Here is a 27,193-nt window from a genome sequence, read left to right on the forward strand (position 1 = left end):
GGAACAAAATGGAATGAGTTGCACGAGGCTAGATCGTCTTACAGGAAGCGCACGCTCTGATACTTTAGCCGCTGACCTCTCGTATGCAGCAGAGGGGGTGGAGGCGACAAGGGCTCTGCGGGCCCCATCTGCACGGCTTGTCCCTGGCTATGTGGTCATGTGTAGCACCTGGCCCCAAGCCAGCGCCCAACGCCCCTTTGTGGTGGTCAGAATGGCTGGTTGGGGTCTGCCTTTGATCCCGGGCCAACTATTCATCTCTAAAGGAAGAGGAAGAGCAAAAAAAACAGAAGAAAAAGATAAACAGAAAAAGAGGGAGGGGAGTAGAGGGAAAAAAGTCAACCTCTGCTGCCAATTATTGGAAAAACATCAAGGTCTTTTCTGCTTTTCTGTCTGTGTAAAGAGAAAGAAGAGAAAAGAGAGAAGGGGAGGCAAAAGAAGAGATAGCTGTTTGATGGCTTGGCTCAGTGTTAGTTGGAAGATTGTGGCAAGTCAAGGCGAGGCAGAAGCTGACCTGCAGGAGGTGATTAAAGGTGGAGAGAGCTGTTTGTCTGGCTGCTAAGGCTCTCTCTCTCTCATTTTTTGGTGTGTTTTCTTTTTCCGGCATGCCCTTTTTTTTTTATCTTTGCCTCTTTCACTATCTGGCGCAGACTCCCCTCTTCCCCTTGTTGTTGCCATCCTTATCTGTGCCTTTCTTTCTTTTACCACCACGTGCTGTTAAACCAGTTCATAAGGACAAATAAAGGTCATTTTTCTGTCCTGTTGAGGTGTTTCTGTCTCTGTCTATTTGTCTGTCTGCCTCTTTTTCTTTGGTCTCGAACCTCAACACATATCTATAATATATTTACAGATATTTACAGTGTGAGGAAAGCAGAAAGCAAGTGTGAATGACAGCCTGTACACTGAAGAAGCATGTCAGACTGCTGATGAGGATGTCACAATAATAAACAGAGGAGAGGATTAAAGTGTTGTCAGTAAGAAACACGCATTTTAAAACCCGCGAAGAACAGAAATAATCACATAAGTGATGCAGTTTACACTTTCACACCAACTCCATCTTAGCCTTTAGGGCTCGGGGCTTATTTTTATTTATTTATCTATTTTTCAGGGAATAATTTGGCTCTACTATACATTTCTGTATAAAACTGCAATACACCTACTGCAAATTCTGACATAGGGTGATATATAGGTACTAATGTCTGACATGAACTAAACTATAACACCAAACATGAGTATCTAATACTGATAATAACACAACTACAGCAGGTACAGCAGGTTAAAGCTGAAATTGAACACCAAACTAAGAAGTATTTATGACAAATTATTGTTAATTTGTCTTCCAGGCAAATTTCAGCAGCATGGAGGTTGAATTTAAACTAATCAGGAAGTGCTCATATTTCTTTCTTCTTCATCAGCTCATTGTCAGTTATTATTTGGCTCACTTCATGAATATTGGTGTGTGTCTCATACATGACCCTGCCAAAATCAGCTAATTAATTTTTTGTACTACAACTATGGCAAATTAGACATTATAGAATTGCAATTTTTTTTACCATTATGTTATGATTTTTTTTTACAGATCCTGAAAGTATTTATTTATTATATACCTGTTCTGCTGCCCATTATTGGCTAATCAGCTAATCTTATGGCATTTAGGAATATAGACATAGTAAAGATCAGCGGCCCCCACCCCCCGGGCCATGGTCCGTGAGTCGCTTGGTACCGGGCTGCCAGAGGTGTGAAATTTATGGTTTTCAGGGTTTTTATCGCTTTTATCGTTATTTTTATCGTTTTTATCATTAACTCTGTTTCCCTGCATCTTTTCCCGTTTGTTATGAATGAATTTATTTATTTTTGGTTTGGTTTGTTTGGTACTGGTACTGGTTTTATTTTGTTGTGTTTATCCGCGACACCTTAAAGCCTGGCCTGAAAATATTGTCGGACATAAACCAGTCCGTGGCACAAAAAAGGTTGGGGACCACTGGTCAAGATGACCTGCTCAAGTTCAAACTGAGCATCAGATTATGGGAGAAATGTGAATTAAGAAATTTTGGCCTAGTTGAGCTACTGGGATTTTTCCCACATGACTATTTCTAAGGTTTCCCTCTTTTGGAGAATCGTCCCATTAAGCAAAAATATCAAGTGAGCAGCAGTTCTCTGGACACAAGAGCCTTCTCGATGTCAAAGGTTCAAGGAGAATGGCCACACTGCTTTGAGCTGATAGGAAACCAATGGTAACTCAAATAACCACTCTTTACAACCAAGGTAGTAAGAGCATCTCTGAATGCACAACACATAAAACCTTTTCAGCTAAGAACATGAGACTGAGGCTACTATCCTCACACGCTCACCAAAATTAGAAAACAGAATATCAAAACTCCTGGTCCACTCTCACGAGTGTATTTAGTGGTGTTGCAATGGCGTCAGGGATATTTTCTTCGCTCATTTTGGGCCCCTTAGTAGCAACTGAGTATTGCTGAAACTCCACAACCTACCTGAATACTGTTGCCGACCATGTCCATCCCTTCACGATCACTGTGTACCCTTCATCTCAAACTGGTTAATTGAACATGACTATGAGTTCATAGTGCTCAAAGGACCTCCCCAGATATTTTGGGATGTTGTGGAGCAGGAGATTCCAAATACAAAAGGGGTTCCAGCCTGGTACTTGCATGGTTTACCTGTGAGTCGCCTGTTAAATCTCCTGTGAGTGTGGTTGTCAATTCAATTAAAAGACCTGAATAGCAGCGACAAAGTCTAGCAACATTTTCATACATACAGTATGAAACATGTCCTGACACAGAGACACACCTAAACACTAGCAGCAGTGCAGTTACTTCTTTTTGTGGTCTGGTCAGGAATTTATTATAAGCCCCTTAAAACCCTGTTCGTATGCATCACTTGCCTCCTCTCCTCTGCTTTCGTCCTTGCAGGCAAAGAAACAGAACAGACAATAGCACATGCATTGATCACCAAGGACGTATTTCTATCACTCTCCCTCCCTCGGCCTCTCCCTCGGTCTGTCTCTGTAATTTCTCTTTCATGGCTGTTTTTCCTGCGGTCTCCCGAGACCTTCTTAGTCGACGAGAGAAAACATAAACTGAACATTAAAACGCCCCGCAGCCCTTTAAACACTTGTCATTTGTCCTTTGTACAAATCATGGCGAGAGTTGCTATAGAGACTGCGCTTTTTATCTATCTTGTTGTGTTATTACTAATTTTTTTTTTTTTATTAACTTTGCTGGTGAGAAAGAGAGAAAGAGGATGAGAAAAACAGACAGTGAGAGAGAAAACCAGTCGAACATGAGTATGGGGGAATGATCAAAAATGAGACGTTTAAAAATCCAGTTTGCCACAGGGTGAAAGATGAGAGATGAGTGAAGGACATGTACTGTGGATCTTTGTGGACAGATTGGCTAATAAAAAGCTTTTTTCCCCGTCAGATGGAAGACGTGATGTTTAGTTCACAGTTTAATGTATGTATTTTTCCGTAATGAGGCTCTGATTCTCACAGTGGTTTTACCATGTGTGTCTGCCTAAACTGCGTGTTTCTCCCATTGTTTTAGCGTACGTAGTGTGTATGACTGCCTGTAAGACTGCGTGTTCATTAGATTCCTGGTACCTGCACCCAGCCATGGGCATTTAATTCAGCGAGCAGGCAGGGGCATTATCACACACTACCATCACTAATCCCCATGGAATGAAACACCGACACTTTGATGTCTGCCAAAGAACACCGCTGTAGTATTTGGAGGCGAGACCCTGCATCACGTACAAACCGCAATTAACAATCTATAGCTGGACTAGAGCCAGGCAGAGTGGTGGAGGTGCAAAGAGGGCGGGAGAGAAGAAAGAAACAGCAGAAAGACACTGATGATAAAGAGCCAGAAGCAGGATGGTAAAGCATAAAAGGATGTATACTATGCATTTGTGTGAATATGTGTGTGTGTGTGTGTGTGTGTATACTGTCAATGTACATATACGGGGGTTGAAGTTGCTCGCAGACATATCATCAGTCTTTGCCAATGTGGAAGTGCTTCTTCAGTGATCAATGCAGGACACACACTGACACATACACGGCACTGATTGATACACATGCATGCGCTGTAACAACAGTGTTTCTGTCTCAGTAACAACCTGCCTGGAGCTTAAAGAACACAGGACAGCAAAGGAAGTCCTGGACAACAGAAATAAAGGCAAGCGGCTGCTGGGTAGAACACAAAACCCTGGACTTTTTGTACTTGACGAGGACGCCGAATGAAAAATTCAGGCCCTCCAATGCCGACAGGCTCTGAGAAAAGTCCTTCAAACACACGCGCACACATGCGTACACAATGTGTGTGGGAATGTATGTGAATGTTTTACTGTTATATCTTATTAGTATTTTAAGTATTCTATCTATTTTATTTATTGAATTTTATTGTTTTATTTATATTTTGATATTGCTAGGGATGATGCAATGATCGGGGACCATTCTTCATTTCGTTGTTCTCATGACAATGACAATAAAGTTTCTGATTCTGATTCTGAAAACACAATTCCTCATGACACCTACACACATTCTGGTGAGAGAATGATATCGGTGCGTGCCAGTGTGAATGCGTGTGTGTTTGCGTGCATGTGTGTGTGTGAATGCGTCACACACTGGAGCACGCAGGCTATAATACATACACCTCATGTAAGAGGATAAAACACCAAAAAAAAAAACCCAAAGACTTTCATCAAAGCAAGTGAGAGAGGATGTCAGAGATTTTTTCAAAAGATGAAAGAGAGGGATATTCTCTCATTTCGGCTCATCTCTCCCTCTCTCTCCCTCTCTCTCTCTTTCAAAATCCTTGAAGTATCATCCATGTTTCTATGACGAAGAGAGAGCGAGGAAGAGAGAGAAAGGGGGGTAAAAGTTATTTACGTCCCACGCTGTGTTATGTGGCCTGTCACTTCTCATTTTCTCCCAGGGCTGTCCAACTGGAAGACTTCAGTCAACTCTCTCCAAGCCTGTATTTGCTGAGGTAATTACAAAGTGACAGCTTCAAATCCTCTACCACACACACACACACACACACACACACACACACACACACCCAAATATGGGTAAATATGGGAATATGGCTCTGTGGCCTCTCAGATTCTGTTGTTATTATTTGACTCACTTGGGTATAACACGAGATGAGCATCTCTTATTTCATTCCTTCAGCAGCTCTTGCATGAGTGACCCTTAAGTATTCCAAACTGCACTCAACACAATCCCTGGCCGATGATTAATATTCCTCAAAGTTTATAATAAATGAAGAAAATTGATGTATGTAGTCAGCAAAATGTAAAGCCTTTCTGTCGACTATCTGCATTCCCCATAAAACACGTGGGCTGCAACACGCACATGCATGAAAACACTTCCACCTCCTGTATCCACTTAGAGGTGATTGTAAGAACATCTTTGATCTTTTTTTTCCCTCCTTTCTTCTTCAAGGAGATGTATTGCCTGTACACATAATCCATGACAGACATAATGTGATTTGGTAGTATCTCTAAATGGCAGGGAAAACCAGCTGACAGAAATTAATAAGTTACTGCGGCTGTAAAGGAATCAGAGTAGGAGGGGTTGGGAGGAGATGGTGGAGGTGGTGGGATAACCTGGCAGCAAAACACACAGATCATCAAATTATCTTTTGAGGCATATTGTCATGGTGAAACTCATACACACACGGAGCTCAACCTGCCCTATCTGCAGCGGCACACAACGCCGGTCTGTCGTCTCCAGTTTGTATCATTACCACAAAACACGACCCTGATAGAAGTCATTGGCTTGATCCTGTGAAGACCTGAAGACCTATGAGGACTTCTGTGTCTTGTTTCTGTCATTACGACCCCGATCTCCAGAAGGAGTCATCAACTTAAGTGCATCATGAGGGCACATGAGTGGACACTAAGCTGCTTACAGGTTCTCGTGAACTGCAGTTTGCATGTATGCATTGCTATTTTCACTCTGGCACTTTTTATTATCTTGTGTAAAATGTAGTTTTTGAGGACATTTCTAATGTTAGATTAGTTTATATGCTCAGTTCTATCACTGAGTAAAGTAAGAGTGTTTGACTTGTTTGACTGTTTTGCAAAGTTACAAAACTCATCACATGTTATACTCACACAAGTTCTCACCCAATCTGGGAATATTTGTTGCTGGACAGGAAGATACCATTCAACAAACACGTTGTTCAAAGCATACTGACTGCCAAAAATTCACAACTTTTAAAACCTAGATTAGTATATAACGCACCTACACATTCTGAGATTTCAGCAATCCAAAATCTGCAAACAAAAGTTGCAAGATGGATCTAATAAACATGTTTGAGACATCAACTTTAATGCGAGCCTGTAAGATGACAACGCTAGGCTGCGATGCACCTCAGCAGATACTCCAATATATACTTCATATGACATATGATAACAAGGATGTTTCTCTATAGACTTTCTTCTTTGCTGGAATTGCAGACAATTTTTTGCATGTTTTCCGTCCATCAAGTAATTTTAGTTTTCCTCTTTTTTTTTATCGTCTCATTGTTTCATGCTCTACTTATTGTTGAGTCGAAGATTTAGGTTGGAGGAGTCATGTTATTATTTTTATTATTATCCTAAATTACTGATAGTTTCCCAATCTCTGGTTGCAAGTGGCCAACTTTAAACCTAAGAAGTGGTCTGCTGGATTGGTTAGTGTCGTCTCACAGCCAAAGGTTCTCTTTTTGAACCTCTTAGTTACCGGGGACATTTCTGTGTGCGGTCTGAATGTTCTCCCTGTGCTTTATTAGTGATTTTAATTTGACTGTAGATGTTGAAATAAGAGTAACTGGTTGTCTGTTCCTGTTTGAGACTTTTACATTCCCAAACTTCTCTGATTTGACTCGTGAGGGCTGTGTGATTTGGTTACATGTGATTGATAGTGCTGGCAACATTAGCAAACAGGCCACAACTGTCATCAGATGTTTACTCAAATTTCACTCTGTCCTGACTGATGCACTGAATGATATCACATCATCCTTTGCAAATGAGCTAAGCCAAGTTCAACACGAGAAAAGTCACAAATACAGAAATCACTTAATAACCAAAACTGTTCCAAATTAAGAAGAAGATCAAGAGGTCTCAAGAGAAAAGGGTTTTTCTGGGCCACCAAGGTTCCAGCTTCATCTATTTCATGAGGATGAGTAAATACATTTACTGCTCCATATTTGGTTTGACAGCCCATTAAATCTGGAAGGGCTTCACCTAAAAAAATCCTTACTGAATCTGAATCCAGACCAGAGAAGCACACCTAAACCTACCTGACAGATGGTCTGAGACTGGCTCATCACAAACTGTGCTAGTCACACTGTAAATTATACTCCCACTGAAGAAATCTTATTTCAGAATATGTGTCAAAAACATCTTTAGGGATAAACATAGAATAACTAAAAAGTCTGACTTGATGCAAACTCTAGCTGTGGATTAGACAGAAGATGCTGTTTAAGGCTATTGCAGACTATCTAGATCGTCAAACTCCCATTAGCCATGCCTCTGTGGTCCTACCCATTGTTCCTCTATTCTCTAAATCAACATTGCACCTCGATACGTGTGATGAACAGCTGCACATAGATGAGGAAAGCATTACGTCAGTGCAAGTTTGAACGCAGTGCAGTCTGATCTAAGTGCTGGTGGCGGCAGTTGAACTGTGTAAAGCACGTGTGCACATATTTGCATGCATGCATACTTACATACTTGTACAAGTATATCAGCCAATACGAGTGGTGCACAAAGCCCCCCCGTACAAGTCAGAGCAGCTCGATTACATTCTGATATGTACATTGACGTACAAATAAAATTCATCTTGCCATAAGAAATTTAAAAGGCAAAAACAAGAAGAAAACGACGCCGGACCGATGCTGAGAAGTCAATGTGAGCATCGGTGAAGGGAAAGGATTTTCAAGGTGGCTGTGTCGTTTATGTCCAGTGGGGACGGCTAGGACAGATGTGGCTTTATTTACTGCTGTTAGTTTGGATATAAGTGTGCGTGCATGTGTGTGTGTAAAAGAAAGAGGGCATGAAGAAGACAGACAGAAAGAGAGAGTGCGAGGGAGGGAGGTATGTCAAGCTCGCCAAACTACTCAGCAAGACTGATTTATTTGGCAACTGTTGGATGGTGGTCTGACTACAAGAGGCCACCTACTCCAGTGTCTGACCTGTGACCTGCTTCAACTTCTGAAACGAACTCAGCTGTCCTTGCTAAATCTACAGCTGGACAGGAGGGATGAATTCTTGTTGGGGAGAACACACATACATAAATACACCCATAAAACACACACACGCACAAGAGTACGAGCATGTGTCCTACCACCCTTATTCTTCCCTGTATACAAAGAAAAGAGAAAAAAAGTCTTTTAAATCGTTGCAGTTTAGTTGCGCTCATCAGTGCGGACTGATTCAGATTGATTGTAGCGTGTTAACAATCTGTCTGCGTTAACTTTATTAGATAGCAACAATTTGTCGACCTTCTCCAGCCTGTCTGAGAATGACCGCCATCGCTCCGAGTCAGACCACAACGAAGACGGGTCGCCTCCCACTAGGCAAAAAGAGACAGACAGATAGAATATCCATTGTTGCCAGTAAAAGCCACACACAGTAAAAGGCGGGAGTAGTTTGTATCTGAAGAGTAAGGCTTGTGTAAAAGTGCTTTAAGACTTCTGACCTTTGTAAACAATTTCCTGATGCATTTATAGTCTCAGTCACTCATTTTGGTTCATAGTAAATAAATTGTTCAGCCTTTTCAGTGTCAAAAGAAGGATAATGCGCATTGGCTAAAGTCATGGTGGCTATGTACAGATTTTATACTGTGTATGGCAAAATGCAGGTTGGTTACTTTAGAAATCCCTCAATCAGCTAACGTGATCCCTGATGCTACCTCATGTATTAACCCTGTAAAGCCTAAACTATGAAATAACAGTCAGAAAATTCTACTGGAGTGTTTATGAAACTTCTGACAATTAAAAAAAACACAATTTGTTTATCTTAAACACACAAAGACATACAAGAGGGTTAAGATTAATGTTAAGGAAATCCTATTGACAAGTATGACACAGTTGGTGCTACAGGGTCAGTCTGGTCTCACAGTACAGCACAGTGTTGAACAACTGAGACGCCAGACAATACATACAACAGTACAATATAACAAAGCTAGCACTACCTGCAGTTCACTCTGCTGCAGGTACCATTAATAAAGGGTTTTTTTTGATGCTATGCAGAAATTCTTTGTTTACTTTTCTTTGTTTGGTAAATTAGATTGTAATTTGCCTGCATTGACATTGTAACGTGTTTACGCACTGCCTGTTATTCACCATCTCTTATTCTCGCCTTTTGCTATACAGATGGTTCTGGGCTGTGACCTTGGACACGCACACACCCTAACACACACTCGTGTATCCATCTGCTTGCACTTAGATTGGCTTAACCCTCATTCTCTCTCTCCCTCGCTCTCTCATTCTCTGTAGTTCTCATCTTTTCCTCCCTTTGTCATCCCTATTGTTGTTTCCATTCCTTTGAAACTTAAAAATATCCCAGCCCGATTGTGTTCTGTACATTGGGTTACCATGGTGATTGCCATGCAGAACAAGCAAAAGGAGTTTGTGTTTGTGTATGCATGTGTTATGTGTGTTCGTGTGCCAGTAGCAGTGCTATCAGCCAAGCACAGAGTCCAAAGCTATTTTCTAAGGAAGCAAAAATAAAAGGAGAAACACCCACCATCCCCTCTCTTTGGTTTTCCTTACCCCCTTTTCCTCCTTCTCATCTCTCTCAGTCTCCATCTTATTTTCTGTCCCTTCTCCCTGCCCTTCATCCTTATCTTTCTCGCCTGGCCCGTTCCCCTTTCTCTTGCCGTTCCATCTTTAACCCCACGTCTCTCTGCACCAGCCTTCAGATGCCCGCCATTGCACTACCGCACCCCATGGCAACAACCAAGAGAGGGAGCGAGGAGGAGAAAGCAGAGACAGATTGACAGGAGACTGCTCAGAAGGTCTTTTGGGAGTTGTACTGTACATGGTGATAGGGACTTAATGGCAAACCTCATCTGGCTGACACATTGCAGCCCTCTGACGACAGCAGCATCACAACATCAAGGTTTCAGCTTACACCCAGCTTACACCCAGCTAAAACCAGCGGCCTGTGAAACCAGCGCACACCACACCATAGTTTGCAACTGACTTTAATGAGGGAACCCACTCTGTGCTCGTCTCTGTCTCCTATTTTACGTTTTCATGGCGTCTCTCCTTGAAATATGAGCATCTAACTGTGACTTTATGCACATGTATATACATACTCGGTGAAGAGTGTGTCATCAAATTCAGTTGATATTATACTGCCATATGACATTCCATCGTGTTTTGTGTACATGTAATCACGCACATATGTTGTTCTCTCTGTGTGTTTGAGTATGTTTAGAGTTCATTCCCACTGATCAAGGGAGCAATAGGTTCCTTTAATCTAAGGGTGGTCCCCATGTGCATTCTCCACCCTGGGTTGATCAAGGGCAGAGCAGAGGGAGGAGCAGCAGAAAGAGCCTGGTGGGTCTGTTCGACTGACTGAGTCAGCGTGTTAAAAAGTGGATTTCAGCAACCTATTACACATAGCCAGGGATTACCAAAACCACAGCATGATATTGATTGATAAATTTCTTCCTAGTTTCAGTCTGTTAGGTGATAATGTACATCCCAAGGGAGTTATCAGATAACAAAGTGCTGAAACAGATTCAAGAAGAGAGGCAAAACAGAAGGCCTGATGCTTCTGCCCTATGGTGAAATAAGTAGAGAGACTTCTGGCTTGCGTATTAACAAATACTTTTAGTTTATTAAAGGCTGTGTTTTTGTCATTTTAGTGATGTACTGTGTGAATTATAACTACGTGGCAAGAGTGAAAGATTCAACTCAGTTCAATTCAGTTTTATTCGTATAGCTACAAATCACAACAATGTGCTTTATACTGTAAGGTAAAGACCCTGGAGCCAAGACCGAAGCGAAAAAAGCAGCTCATTGATTAGCCACCTGTGGTTGGCTCCATAAGCGAGTCAACCCCCAGAGACTCTCATGTTAAAATGTCTGCCTCACTGGCATGAATACACATATTTACAATCTGACACAAAAGCCAGAAAATGACTATAAGCACGTTTTAGTTTGTATGACCAGTTTCTTCATTTTTATAACTATACAGAGCTAAGTCTGTCAAGGTTCTCAGTCATCCAGGTCATCGCAGTCTAAGGAGCTCCACCTTTGACCTTAAAGCTGAAGAACCACTCGGATGAAAGGTGAAATGTCTTCAACTTACCGAAGTCCAGCTGCTTTTCTTTCCAAGCTCCTTAGACTATACAGAGCTAAATTTTTACAGGTTTAAATTGTAATAAGATGACTACCTATTTCAATCACAGGGAGGTGTGTGTACCTCTTTTTGCCCAGTTCCATGCTAGTGATTGCCAGCAAAATCTTGCCACCTCTTGCCAGCTGATTGCGGAATACACATTTCCCCCCAGCGATCAGGATGGTCAACACTGTGAAAAGACGTATGCTGCAATAAACCACAAATATTCTTTAAATCTGACTGACTGGTGTGTCTTGTTGACTGGATACCATTCATCAGGTTCAATTCAATTTAGTTCAATCTTATACCAATAATACAGAGAAAATCCCAACAATCAAACAGTCAGACGACCTCCTAGGACCACCTGGCAACACTGAGAAGGAAAGACTCAGGAAGAAACCTGGCCCCTCCCTGAGCCTGGTTCTGTTGTTTAAAACTGCTAAAACTCTACAGCACTGTTAGATGATGTGATGCTAAGATAATTACTAGTATTCAAGAGAAATGAAAAGAACAGAATTACCCCAGCTTCATCTTTCACATTACCCAGTTAATCCAAAATTATTAATCATGGCATAAAAAAAAGCCAGAAAAGAAAAAGAAGGACACTGTGGTTAATATGTAAAAAGAGAGGGATAGTGTAGCTCTGTGTTATCAGTCCTAGCTTGGCAGTCACATTTAAGAAAGTGGATGGTGTCTGGATTCTGATAAGCTTCTTCCAGGAAGTCCCGTGTTTCCTTGCTTAGTAATTACCTCTCATGGAGACTGACCAGGGTGAGAAATAAATCTCATCGTGTGTGGACTGGATAATAGGAGATCTATAGGGATAATGGCTTAGCAGGTGGTAGACACACACACACACACACACACACACACACACACACACACACACACAGTTCACACACAGACTGAAACTGTTTCTCAGTGAAACTGGTAACAAGCAGAGAAATACAGAGTTGAGACAGGCGCTTACTACTCAGCTCAGTGATGCAGATTCCTGCAGCCAAATAAAGTCTCCACCTTGCATATGTGTACACATGAAATGCATCCTTATTTTCTAAAGCTTGTAGCCCTTTGCAGCCTGATCACTTCTGATAAGGCTGTTCCATATCAACCTCCACCTTCTCAAAGAAACTTGTTTTAATGAAAGTACTTTCCTGAGTTTGGCCGATTTACTGGATTTTCCTTTTGCTCTCATCTCACTCTCTCTCTCTCTTGAGCTGGAGCAGCAGTGGCAGCAGCCCATTTTAAGAAGTGCTGACGCCAGGGCACCCAGCATTTCTGTGTGCATTCAAGGAATGAGGAATGTATCTCCAAACAGCTTAGAGAGAGGCTAGGAAGAGGGGGTAGAAGGAGGGAGAAGGAGAGATAGCTAGAATGAGCAGAAGGAAGGTTAGGACAGAAAATTAAATGGAAAAAACGGGTGGTGGAGAGAAAGACAATTTTGTAAAGAAAGAAAAAGCACAGAAGTGAGGAAGCCCTGATGCATTGTACGGCACCTTCACTGTGAATGCTCCTCTGCCCTGACAGTAGACTGCTGAATCCCGTTTTTAAATGCTGACATTGAGCTTAATGTTGACAGCGATGTGCATATAAAGTTCAGAATGTTATGCAGAAAGAATTTGCAAACAAGCTGAAATCCATATGTGGCGGGTTATACATACGGTACAAAATATGTCAAATTTATTAGAAAGGGTATAACAAGTGACATATGGTGACAAAATGATGGGGGCCAGATCAACCCACAGACATTCCCAGACCTCGCTAATCCACAGCAGATGATGCCTGACACACACGTGTGCTCCATGAGGACAGTGGCTTTGATGAAAACCACCGCAGCCACACTACCATGAATATTACTTCCTGTGTGCTGATTTACTGTACGTGCATCTGTGGCATATTTGTACTGACCGATATCACGAGCTGGGGGAAAACCCTTCCTAAATTATTTTGACGCAATCTCAGAAAAATCAAACATCCCCTCGTCAGCCAACTGGCAGGAGCGCTGCCTTTGGTCAGTTAATGTGAAGAGTGACAGACTCTTCCGAAACAGCAACAGGTCAGGCCAAACCGCAGCTCTAGCTTTCTCACGGCTGCTCGATCACCCACTATAAACACCACATCCTCATCCATCCGTCTATCTGTTCGTTTATCCATACTTGCATCGGCACTTGTCGACCCTCAACAACCTCACAGATTCACATGTTAAAGTGTTGACCTCTTACACAGTCTTGTTGGGGTAAGCCTGACAGGCCAGAGGATGAAACGGGGGAGCTGTCATTGATTACAGGTGATTGGAAGCAAACGGTTCATGGAAAGGAGACTGTTGTGGAATACTATGAAATAAAAACACAGACACTTGTTCAGAAAAGAGGGAAAAAAACATTTAAGACAAAAAAAGAGCCAAATGCTTACACTAAAAAATGCAAACACAAATTTGTGATGAGTTTCATGTTGGTGGGGGAGTTTGGAGATTGAACAAATGGGAAAGGAGAGCACACTGAACATCACTTGGTGTCTCTCACTGTTGACTGAAGTCCACTGAGTCTGCTCAGAGAGCGAAGTCCTCCATTCCCCCGGTTCTCCGTTGTCATCCTTTGCCATGTTTGACTCTCCACTCTCCTCTTCAGGCACTCCTTGGCCGTTATGGGAACACTGGGCACTGCTAGCTAAGCCACCTTGTTGACATCCTTCCCATGGCTCGCCACCATCACCTCGCTTTGTACCCTGAAACGGACAGGAAGAACACATCACCCACGGAGGTAAGCATGGGAACATTTCATCATAGGAGAGCACAGGTGACAATGGTGGTCTGAGACAGGTAGATGTATTCTATTATTCACAGCCCAGCAAGGGCGTCAGATCTCCCCGGTGATCGCTACAGAGGCTGGTGTCAGAGGTGACATCAAACAGACAAGAGCTTGGTGACAGCCGCCGACTACGCCGCCGATCAGGTAATTCCCAGGTGCCCCCGCAAAGGTCTCCACTCTGGAGGCACCAGTGGGATCAGGAAAGGCCACCTGGAAACACAGGTCAAAGCTTTGATCCAATCAGAGGAAAAATCCAGAAGGGAGAGGCTTTTATGAATGCGGGCAAGAGGGAAATGGTCGGCTGTCATTTTGTATTTCGGGAGCGTAACATGCAGCCAAAAGGAATCCAGCACCAGCAGTTGCTCCATCATTATTTCATATCCAGCTCACTTTAGATGCTTCTAGACTAACACACAAGGTGGAAACAAAAAAGGGCCCATGATAATCGTTATTGTTAAACCGCATATTTTATGAGGTCCCTCCCGATTAGAAAGTCAATTGCTGGTTATGTATTCATGCAGGCTGTGAAAAGGCACTGAGAGAATGACCCTCAAGCTTGACCTTGCACGCTTTGAACTTTTTCTCCTCAGCCCCCCTCCTGTCTCTCTCTCTCTTTTTCTTTCTCCCTCTCCTTCTGCCTGCACTTGGTCCCAGGGAACGAATGCTTTGATTTGGCCCGTCCAGCTGCATAAGTAAACCACATTACATTTTAGGAATGTAAATAACAGAAAGTGCTTTTGTGAAAAATTCATTGGATGCTCCCAGCTGGACCACATAATTATTTAGAGAGCATATGTAAATACCTCTTACGATTATGGAGGAATGCATGCAATTTCCCTTTCAAGGCCCTAACTGGTCATTTGGTCTGGAGATAGGAGGTCACAAAGACAAAGAGGGAAACTATAGAAACACTGTGTGCCATAGCAATAAACCACAGTGATCTGATCAAGAGTTCCAAGTGCTCTTTAGACCCCCAAAGCGAGAGCCAGCGTCTATAGCTGGAGTGTCATACATATATATATATATATATATATATATATATATATATATATACATATATATATATATATATATATATATATATATATATATATATATATATATATATATATATATATATATATATATATATATATATATATATATATGTATGACACTCCAGCTATAGACGCTGGCTCTCGCTTTGGGGGTCTAAAGAGCACTTGGAACTCTTGATCAGATCACTGTGGTTTATTGCTATGGCACACAGTGTTTCTATAGTTTCCCTCTTTGTCTTTGTGACCTCCTATCTCCAGACCAAATGACCAGTTAGGGCCATATATATATATATATATATATATATGTATATATACATATATATATATATATATATATATATATATATATATATATATATATATATATATATATATATATATATATATATATATATATATATATGTATACAGAGCATCCTGCGAGAGCTCCAGGCTGACACAGCTGCAGAAATGCTATGATATCATTGCAACTTAATACCATTCGTCAATGTTATGAGAGATAATTTGTCAGTACTGTCAGCAGAACGCATCGTCATCCCCGCTCACTAGGAACGCATCCACGTCAAGCTGAAAAACATACATGGTTTGTGGTTGTCAAACACAGTTCTGGACAAGATAACCCTAATCTTGATAGCATGATATCCTTAGACGAGTATATTCTGATAAGATCAAATGTATACTTTACACCACACAGCACATCTGCCAGATGTCGAGACGGGGATGAGCTCAGATTGGCTGCCATCGCTCATCACTTCCTCCTCGCTAAGAACTGTGCACACAGGCAGGGCTGACTTCCTGACTGTCTGGAACATTGCTTGTCTGTGCAGAAGAAGGGACATGTCTTTAGACTGACAGGGCTGCTCTTTGGAAGCAAGTATCTATTCTTCTATCGAGAGTAAAATATGCACACACAAAAAAGAAAAATCGCTTTGCTAAATACAGTGACTTTCAAACTTCTAGCTGATTTTCTTCTCATGTCCTTCTCATGTCCTCTACCATATATTCTGCTTTCATGCAGACTAACAATGATACAGACTCCGAATCCCCCCCGCTTTCCCATGATCAAATGTTACAACACTGACAACCAAGCATCTCCTCAGCAAACACACAACTTCCCCAAAGGTAGGCTGATATGATATGAGTGAATATGTGGATAGCTGTGATCTTTTTCTCTGTCAAACATCAGTGTTTTCTCCCAAGACAAGAGAATGGTGACAAGACAGAAAAAAAACACACTCAAACAATAAACTGTGTCATTGAGGAGGTGATCGAGGAATAATAATTAATGATGGCCATGCAGCAGGACAAAGATACTCTCCAAAGACCAGACTGCTTTCCCCCGAGGGACAGAATGGGGCTTCAATTAACTGACAGGCAGACGTATTAGAATTTCTATCATGGGCCTTGGCGAGCTAGTGAGACTCAGGACTACAATGCTTTGAAAACCAGTGTGGTTTCCCCATCAAACGCGTCCTCTAGGGCCTTTGATCTGCTGGGTGGTATGTGTCCTTGGAGATATGCGTCTACTTCCTCAAAGCTCTTTGTTGCCAGCACCTCATTTTCCTGTGCTGAGGTTTAGTGCAACAGCAACAGCAGGCTCTGCCGCATTCATTCTCAGACAACAGAAACGGCACATCCACATCATGACACACCAGGTGATTTTAAGCATGCATGATGCTTGACACACTGGTGTGTGTGCGTGTTTGCATAAACATACAGAATAAATGTAGTCGATGAAGTACGATCATCTGAGGACAGTTTGTACAGAAACTATTTCTATGAGTTTTGAAATTTACAACCACCTTGTCATTAATTAAACCATATCAAAACAAGATCGAATTATTTTTGATAATATTTGATAGCCAAAGTCATCCCTTTAGCTTTCTATACATATAATTCAGTGGAATCTCTTAATAGTGATGTACGTGGACATTTTTTCTCATTTGACACTCAGTTTATCATCTCCAGTCTACAGCCAGTCTTTTGAAGCTCGCTGTGGAGTAAACTGATATCAAGACTTCCTTTTTCAGTTTACTACTACTACTAATAATAATCATAATAATAATATTCTACTAAAATTAACTTGACTGTTTCCCTGCATGCAATCAAAAAACATGTTTCTGCTATCCTGCAGATTCATATCCATATGCATATGTGTGTTAATAGAGTCTATAGTGTTTGACAGCTGACAGTCTATAAAGAAAGAGTTTCACCAAGAAGCAAAAAGGGGAAAAAAAGAGAGAGGGATGGCACAAACAAAGCATCCTAAAGTGGATGCTACAAGTGTGTGGTGCACTTTAACTGTCAGAGATAGAGATCTGTTGGATATTGATGTCATCTTTCTATTTCACTGCCAAGGCACATTCTCAAAAACTCTCAATAGAAGAATGGCAGCGAACATGGAGACGTGATCTCTGTTACGTCTGCGCTAATTGTTGCAAGGATAACCTGTAGAAAAACAAGTCTAAAATTTTGACTCACTGGTGAGTTAAATCAAAGGAACTCCCCTCCCAACATGAACACATGTCAGACTGAATGAATGAAGTGAAACAAAATAGGGTTAGTGGTGGGGCGATCGTGGCTCAAGAGTTGGGTGTTCGTCTTGTAATTGGAAGGTCGCCGGTTTGAGCCCCGGCTCAGACAGTCTTGGTCGTTGTGTCCTTGACACAAGACACTTCACCTACCCCCTACTGGTGATGGCCAGAGGGGCCGATGGCGTGATATGGCAGCCTCGCCTCTGTCAGTCTGCCCCAGGGCAGCTGTAGCTACAACTGTAGCTTGCCTTCACCAGTGTGTGAATGTGAGAGTGAATGAATAGTGGTATTGTAAAGCGCTTTGAGGGGTCCTGAAAAGCGCTATATAAATGAAATCCATTATTATTAGCCTGATAATCAGACAGAACTGCTGCATCCACACCTAAAGCCGGATGTGCTGAAACACACAAGGTGCATTCACCAACATATGAAATTTTGTTCAGTGTAACCCATAACTCTTGAGTAGTTTCCAGTGTACGAACAGGTTAATAAAAGACATGACTGAGATACCTGTAGGATTAAATTTGCTTGTCCCACAGTAGTGACAGCGGTTTCAGGTTTGTACAGGTTGCTTTTTGTCTCTTTTGAATCCCTCAACTTTACAGAAGTCCAGCACTAATCGCAGTACTATGTAGGAGGACTCCTTTGATCCACAATCAGCCTAAATGTTTCACAAGGTTTTGCATTAAGTTTAACTAAACTCAACATTGATCCCAAACCTGCATTTCTAAGAGGCCAGAGTTATTATGGTGGAAGTTTCATCACAAAAATTCAACATCAAGGGATTTTTCTGCATGAGGCTTTGAAATCTTGAAATTATGTAACCCTGTTCTACTTCCTACTCTCCACTAAAATATCAAGCATGGCAAAAAAACCCAACTTGCTACAATCAATCTAAATGTTGGCTGTAGCAAGATAGCTTTTGGGGTAAAAGCCAGGCAGCCCCCTTACTGCTGCCAGAAACCCCCCCACATGTTCACTGACGTCAGCAGCCACTCTCACCGGCCGACTCTCCCTTGAACTGCTCGGTCAGTTTCCTGTTAGGTCCCGACACAATATGCACGAATGCTCCATCTTGCAGCGTTGCTTCCCTGTGAAGTGGTGTTCAGGTTACATTCCTCCCAGCTAAAGCCCTCGGCCCTCCCCAGCCACAGCCAATCTGTAAACTGTTTACACTTCACTTCCCACACCTGGACCGGGGCCAAGGCAAATCTGGAACAAGGCCCACAAGAAAGAACCAACAGATAGGCCCTTAGACTTGAGCAGGAGAGGAAAGATTGTGTCTTGGGCTGGAGTGGAATATTGACTCACCACCAACACCGCCCTGTTCTCTTTTTCTCTCTCCTAGAGTACAAGAGGAAGTTTGATCTGGAAACAGATCCATGTGTTCAACAGTCTGCTGGCCCACAAAACTAAGACATGCTGTGCTCTCATCACATAAATATCTTATTAAGATTTCTGATAACTTTTCCGATCATACAGCAACATCACATGGGACAGACTCCAGTGTTTCCTTGAGTTTTACTGATAGTGTGCTTCTCAACGCTCCGTGCAGATAGATTATATTTATGTATTTATGCACCACCCCTCATATGCCTCCCTTTTTGAAGTGATTAAAAGTCCCTTGAAATCACACGACTGATGCACCGGTGCTCTGCTGTACATCACTGCATAAGAGAGGATATCATAGATAACTTGTCTTTGAGTCGTGCTACTTCTGCCATGTCATTTTTTGTGCGCACTACAGCTCGTGTAAATGGAAGCCCAATCCCTGATACATTTTGTAAGTGTGATGTAAGACTGAGACAGAAAGAAATCTTCAGTTCCCCTGTGTTTGTGGGGGAAAATTAGGATTAGGAAAACATTCAATTGAAAGGATAAGTGAAAATCTGTTGAGTATGTATTATGACGTAAGAAAAAAAAACCCACAAGAAATTTGTGATTTAACAAAGTGAGGTACTGCTGACACACACTTCGTGGACCCATTATGGTTTTCCTAATTTTCCATCGTATTCCCCCAACAATGAAACAACCCCCTTTGAGCAAGCACTTGGCAACAATAGGAAGGAAAAACTCCCTTTTAACAGGAAGATCAAATTGTGACTGGTTGGGCGTTGGGGGTGGGGGCAGCACAAAAGACATACTATGTAAGAGAGACAGAGATTAATAATAATTAACTATGTGAGACCAAGGAGTAACTAAACACTTGACACACTAAGCAGGAAAGTGCATGAGGGACGGGTAAAGAGGCCATGCTGCTAACGAGTCAACTACTAATTAAGCTAAGTTAGCGAATCCCTAGAAACAGTAAATGAATACTGTGAATATAATTAGCAGGTTATTCACCAAAGAGTGTGCTTTGGAGAAAAAACATATGAAAACTATGAAATAAGCCATTATCTAAGTTTTTATTTAAGTGGGCTACACTGTACCGTTTGTAAAAGGAACAGGAAGCGATACTATACTGCAGAGAGAGTCAACACCAAGTTCATATATAATATATATGCACTGTTACAAAGGTGGATATTCATATTAAACATGGGTTTAATGTGAAGTGAACTTTAAGCTTCAAATAACATCAGCTTAAAGCTCAGGCTTCAAACTGCTCAGGTTTTCTACAGGAGCACTGGAGCCCCACCCACCTGCTGTTAAAATCTTTTGTGTAGGAGGGGCAGCCAATCAGAAGACAGTTGGATTAAAAGAAGGAAGAAGACCTACATTGTCCTATTTCAGACCAAGGATGACAGCAAGTCCCATTATTTGTGAAAAAAGGATTATTTTTATGCAGTGACTCATGCAAAGCTCCTCTAGCAGAGTCTAATAAAAAAAAGGAGTTGATTATTATGTAATATATGCTCTTTAAATACTATGTTACTGTGTTTACTATATTAAGCTATGCTATTAACAGAAAGTCTACAAAAGTGCGCCATGTGAATAACAATTACTATGGGTGATGATTACATTTATTTCTGAAATAATGAGAGGGCAACATGAATTAAATACACTGGGGAATAGAGACCCACATTCTGTGTTATGCTTTGTAATAAAGTTTCACTAGATGAAGAGCAAAAATGTAGCCTTTTACTCAGCAGTGAGGGGAGAAGATAAATCCAAATTTAGTGGACTGTCTGACAGTCCTGCTACAAAATACTAGCCACATTTACGGTACAAGACTGGCTTGGACTATTAATTGCCCCTTTGTCCGATTTGCTGTCGCCTATGTATGTGGCAGTGGTAAAGAAAGACATTTTTAATAGCTGGAGTTAGAGCAAGATGAGCAAGGGAGAGTAAAAGCTAAAGTAAACCCATAAAACCAAACTAGTATGTCCTGCAGTCACATGTATATTGAATACCAATCAGAGGCATGGGGCTTGCCAGCATCGGCGCTGCACTCATTTCCAATGCGCACACTGTAGCTCAATCAGTAGAGCCCTGGCGGATAAAAAGGGATCGCTTGCCTGGCTCTCTGAATATTAGCTAATGCCACATTTGCAAGTCTTCAAGAGCAAAGGGTGAGTGGGTAGAGGGGGAATAAGAGGGAGATGGGAGAGATATGAAAAGATAGAGAAACAGAGGGATGTGAGAAAGGGAAGATAAAGACAGAAATAGTGTGAATGCAAGAGAAACATTTAAAAAAAAAAACTCTGCTCTGTTTGGGACTGTTGGAAAAAAAAGATTATTTCTTGCAATAAATTGAATGGCTTTGTGGAGCACAAGTGATGGAAGTGACGCCTGGATGGGGATTATGCTCTTTTCATCATAAAGCCCCATCTGGTATACTAGCAAGACCACGTCTGTCCAGGCCTCTCGCCCTTTAAAGTGCCGGCTTGGGTTACACATCAATCCAGTCCTGTTGCAGCTGTGCTGGGAAAATAAGACAGAGCGATTCTACACATACATGGCAGAGCACATGCTAACACGCACACAAAGAAATGCTCATCAATTACAAAAGTGTGTGTACACATGCAAATAGACAGATGGAGGAACAGGGAGGCACACAGAAAGAAAGATTTCACGCATGCAGACACACACACACACATATATACCCCCCTGCTCCCATGCCCCAGTGCACAAAGTCCCAACAGAAACAATGGCAAAAAACCAAAAAGGACATCTCTGTTTTTGAAGCATGCCTATTTCTAACTTGAAAGAGCCAACCATAATTAAAACCAATGGGCAGCAATGCGAGATAAATGAATAGCAGAGCATTCACCAGACCCCTCCTCATCTTTTAACTAAACCACTGGTCCGGTGTATGGCAGATGTTCCAGCTCCATTTGATGTGTGCGTGTGTATGCCCATGTGTTTGTGTGTACATTTCCACGAGTTTGTGTGTCTGCACTGACTGGCGGGACATTATCGTTTGTCATTTCCTTCTCCTCTGTCTTTGCAGATCCATCACGGCTGCGCTTACATACATAAACCTATCACGAGCTCAATTTTTCTTTTTCCTTTTTTTTTTTTTTTTTTATAAGAACCAGATTTCCCCTATGCATGTGCAACACATACAGTCACATGACTCAGAACTAGTAAAATAAAATACCTTCTGTTACATTACCAGAAGCCATTTGGACTTGTGTTACATCTAAAGAGCTGTGTCTAGGGATCTAATTAATATAATATTATTGAACATTAAATCAAAGTTTGCATGTTTTTTGAGGAACCTGTGAGTTGAAATCATTAAATGTTTTAGTCAATATATCTGAACAGCATTTAGACTTGTATTGCAGAGAGCTGAAAATGCAAACGTGATTCACAGCCAATAAAGAAAATAGAGTTAAACTATATAAAACCACCGAATTATTCTTTTTTTCCCTTTACAACTTCTTTAAAGGAGACAAGATTTAACTGATGGGTCACATTTCTCCCGCAGATGTAAAATTATTCTTTTTAGACGATTTCTGCCTTTTAGCCACAAATGATATTAGATGTCACACATTACCTCGGAGGACGTGATTCACTCTTTAGCTACGTAAGACCTTTAATTCTCCTGTCTAAATTGGCTCCGGAGGATGATTGTTCATCTTTAGACCGTGTCATCCTCACATTGGACCTCATCAGCGGAAGAAAGGCCCACCATCATTATCTCGTGATCTGCCTATTTCTGCTCATTCCTACACCAATGAGGATATGAACAAAGAGGATAATACTACAAATGGATAAAGATAAATGGAAGTCAATTTCACTGGAATTAAAACAAGTGTTTGATTCATTTGGAAAGGAAGCGTTAAAGAGGAATTTAATTTGATTTGTTTGGCAGTTTGGTCTCGCCACTGACCATTCTGAATGAAGAAGTTAACGCAGCCTCTCTCTCTGTGCTTTAAAATAATGAACAATGGAGAAAGAGAAACAGAGGGAGATTGGGATGGGTGGGGGGAGCAATGTTATGACTCTATTGAAAATTGTGCTGTTAACAAATTGGTGGGCCTCAGCTGTTTTCCAAGACTTCAGCCTGCAGGTACATTTGTCTGCCTGTTTGCTTGTCTCTCGCTTCATTGTAGTGTTTCTTTCAATGCCGGACTTTCAGTTATATCTGGACAGCCCAAATGACAACGCTGCCGGCAAGAAAGAAGTAGTTGATGGACGAGAAGTGAATAAAAGGAGCCCGAATCGCCGCTCCAGCGCTCCCCCCCCACTTTCCCCTCCTCCTCTGTCAGCCGTTCTGGACAGCCCCGAGGAGATCAAACCTGTTTGTAATCCTGCTCTTCCTCTTCATGTCTGTGTGTTTACAACCTGACCACATTGCTACAGTACACTCCCTCACAGCTCTGTCTGTGCTTCACGTCTCTCTCTATTAAATCAGATGTAGGAAGGTGGGGAAGAAAAGGGATGCATTCATTGTCCTTGGCTGACAGATTTTCAGAAGGACGGTTGCACAGAGCTTGTTTTTCTGCACTGCACTGACAAGTGATAGGCAATTAATTTCCACAACCACTTCCCCCCATCTTCACTTGGTCATCAGAGAAATTTCCAGCCTGGGGTCTGAGTGAGCCGTGAAGTGTCTGCCGGATGGCTGTCGTCAGATGGTTGGTTCTACTTCTGGTTCACTCTTGGGAAGAATGCAGGCTGACTGGTAGGGAATGACGTTTCCTCTCGAGCAGTCTGAAGGCCTTGTTTCTCTTTTGTCCATGCTCGGGTTCTTTTCAAACACAGTAATTTGCGGAAGGGGACCCCAGCCACAGATCACAGGATCTGGATCTGTGGGGTTGGTGTGCAGGGGAACGGCCTTTGGGGCGCAGTCGTGGAACTTCTTCAATGGAAACCACATGGCTTTAGATGGGCAACCTCTGGGTGGTCCAATCAGCATCAAGAGGACATTTACTGACACATATGTCTCTAGCAATTGACTTCAACCCTGTGAAACATTCGCTTTTTATTCGTCTTTTTTGAGATGTTTCAAAATGTGATTTAGTGGAAGACATTAGCAGTTAATTACATGATGCCATAAATGAATTGCAAGCAGGTTGCTTTGGGTTTCCCAAGGGCCTTTGTGGCTTCTTTGACAACTTAATCAAGCCAACTTTTATGGTACTTGAGATCTTCTGAAAAACAGAGTTGTAATAGCCAAAACAAAAATCGAATAAACACTAATAACATTTGAAATAAATCGATAAATCTTTTCAGACAATACAGAGTTGTTAACATCTCCCCAGGCCTCAAGGTCAGAAAGAAAACAGGACTCACAGAGTTCACCACATCTAACCCCAGTCACTAAAACGTTGCTAATCTGCATCACAAGAACAGCAATCATCTCACTTCAGTGGCTTTCCGACCAAAAGCCCTCTCGGCCCGCAACAATCTGACATCATTGTCTGCAGACTCTCCAGAACTTTTGTGGTGTGTAATTCCAGAGCAATGGGAAAATCCCTTCCCTCCAACTCGGAAGTGAGCGTGAATAAGCAACATTTCACTGGGTCAGCTGGTTTCATGTGTAACTGACTATTTTTTCAGCAGAGACACACACTAAGATGCTTTAGAGCACAGAGGGAGGCTAATAGGAAATGTTAAGCTTGGATATTATAAAGCCTAAATGATATTGCATATTTATCTACAGGATTATTCTATTCTAAATGAAAGCATTAACAATGATACTGGGCAACTTTTGATAAAAATATCGATGACATTGTGAAGTTTTTTTGAAGCCGTCGCTGTGTTAATGCTCGAGTTCACAATCTGCAGTTGATCCCATTATCTCCATTTTAGTAACAAGTTGTTTGGATTGCAGTTGGCTTGGGGTTGCATGAAGGTTAAACAAGTAAATAGTGTTTTCCCCATGCCTTTAGCAGTGCTGATTATCATCTTAAATGGCATAATAGTACAGCAATCAGTTTGTAGTTTAGATCTTTGCCTGGATCCAGTTTCCCATTATGAGGCTGGGTCTGCTTCGGCCAAAATGCTTCAAAAGCTCATTCTAAATGGACAGACCAGGCCCCATAAAGAATAGTAGAAGGTGAAGGTTTGGCCACTCGGTTGGGCTGGATTAGAAATAGTGGCCTGGAGGAAAAAGTGATGTAACCTCTGTTTTACTTAAAGCCTGGCATTAATCTGAGTAGAGCCAACATTCTTAGCCTCTGACTTTGAATTCCCCTAAATGTGGTTCTGGTTACACAAGATTTTATACTTTCTCCTCAAGAAAAGAGCTGAGTCAAAATTAGTATGTAATAAAACCTACTATTTATCAAAAACAAAGAAAAAAAAAGAAACCGTTGTATCCACTGCTTTGTCCCACCATTGCTGACTGAAAAAGCCACACATGGAAAATTAACCAACAGTTGTACCCACAGTTAATTGGACCCACTTCATAATTTTCAAACAAGCAACTTGTGCAGTTTAAAACAATGAATAGGAAATACTTTGTAGTTCTCCCAGTTTTACATCATCAAGTGTTCTTTAGAAATGAGATGCCAGCACTTTCCCAGACATTTCCACACAAAAAACCTAAAACTGTCCCGCTGCATCACGCTGTTGAGCCGTCATTTGTAAAACTGCTAAACTAAAGTGAACATTTTAAAGAGTCAACTATGCTGATAAATGTGCTTTTTGCCATGCTGACAACTTTCATTTAATTCTCAAGTTTGAAGAGTCAAACACAGGCACTACTGGGGGTCAGTCTGTCAAATGGCGTCCCACAGAGACTCTGCGATAGAGGGACTGGAGCTGGGCGAGGGAGGGGTAATGAGAGGGCAGATAAGGTTTGGTTCTCAAATGAACTGCTAAAAAATAAATCCTAATTATTGCCATCTTACGGACAGGACAATATTCCAAAGAAAAGCAATATTATTTGTGAACGGCTCTAGTTTCTGCAGGTTTTTGAATAACAAGCTAAAGAGATGATGTCCGTAATGGCTACCTGCAGTGCTTGGAAAAAACCAGAGTGCGCCCCCACCAAGCCCTCCATCTTTCACAGAGCTACAAACAGCTTCAGCTTCTCCTTTGGTCTGCCAGCAAAAAAAGAAAAAGAAATGAAAAAAATGAAAGAAAAATCCTCCCCGCAGTTTGAAATAAAAGGCCTGGATCAAACTAACACCAGGAGAGTTTTTCCTCCACTTTGCAACCTGCAGTTTCTGCATATTAGCCTCTTCTACTCTTGGTCCACATCCCGCAGTGAAATGAATACAAAATTGCATTAAAGTTAATGCTACATGACATTTCCCCCCTTCACAAAATTTGCCTTGCTTTTTGAAACGGTTCTTGTGGCTGTGGAAATTTTGTAAAAACCACCTGCAGGAGTGATTTACCAATTTGCTAAAGTGCACCTAAAGCAATCCGATAGCTCCATCCAACAACCTGAAACATCATGTTAACCGTGCTAATGGCAATGTTGAACATGGCATACCGGCAGTAAAAATAAATAATGCATTAATACTTTGTATTAATGGCAGAAAAGAATCACGACTCTAAAAGCATCAGACATGATGGAGACCCCCTACCTGGCAGCCCCTGTATCCACGACCCCCACTGTTTGTGTATTTTCGAACCATGGCGGCCCATTGACTGCCTCCCCCGGATTGCCAATTTCCCGCTGGTGGTCCAAGGTTTCGCCTGTCCTTTCTCAGCATTGTGCAACTGGAATCGGTGCGTCCTCCCCTGTTCACGCTGCGGTTGTAGCTCCACGATCTGATTGGACAGCGCTCAGCGAGACTTCATCAGCTGAACATCCCTGTCGTCATGACAACTTGCCAATATCCCAACAGGGGTGTATTTGTGGAAGGGTGGGGTGGCGGGGCACGGCTGCTCTCTTGCCTCCGAACGCCTGGTACGCGACAGCGATTCATTTTACATCATCGTTACCTCACCGCTGCTCGCTTCCCCCTTCCCAGACCTAGCGGGTTAAGCTAATCTGTGTAGCATGCGATGTTGGAGAATGCATGGGCCACTGTGCTTGCCACAGTCTGTGAGTCTACAACCAGCTGTCCCATCAGGGTTTCTCAGACCAATGTCTCGCACCACAGGA

General features: G+C 41.9%; 1 protein-coding gene across 1 annotated transcript; it reads right to left on the bottom strand.

The window, feature by feature from the left end:
* LOC147328495 (uncharacterized) lies at positions 1-26,798 on the bottom strand. Its single transcript, XM_086296895.1, has 3 exons — positions 26,670-26,798; positions 13,884-14,085; positions 1-257 (listed from the first exon to the last, which is right to left on the bottom strand). The coding sequence occupies exons 1-3, from the start codon at positions 26,796-26,798 to the stop codon at positions 148-150; spliced, it is 441 nt and encodes a 146-aa protein (XP_086153021.1). The 3' UTR covers positions 1-147.
* Positions 26,799-27,193: the final 395 nt, after the last annotated feature.

The sequence above is a fragment of the Aulonocara sp. 'chitande type north' Nkhata Bay genome, linkage group LG6, assembly GCF_057382095.1.
Source record: "Aulonocara sp. 'chitande type north' Nkhata Bay isolate Kocher_YH1m ecotype deep benthic linkage group LG6, A_spYH_male_GT1.1, whole genome shotgun sequence".
NCBI lineage: Eukaryota > Metazoa > Chordata > Actinopteri > Cichliformes > Cichlidae > Aulonocara > Aulonocara sp. 'chitande type north' Nkhata Bay.

Coding starts and splice junctions, on each gene's coding strand:
- LOC147328495 (XM_086296895.1), bottom strand. CDS start 26,798: ATGCTGAGAAAGGACAGGCGAAACCTTGGACCACCAGCGGGAAATTGG. Junction 14,086..26,669: donor GTGGATACAGGGGCTGCCAG/GTAGGGGGTCTC, acceptor TGTCCGTTTCAG/GGTACAAAGCGAGGTGATGG. Junction 258..13,883: donor TCAGTGGACTTCAGTCAACA/GTGAGAGACACC, acceptor CTCTTCCTTTAG/AGATGAATAGTTGGCCCGGG.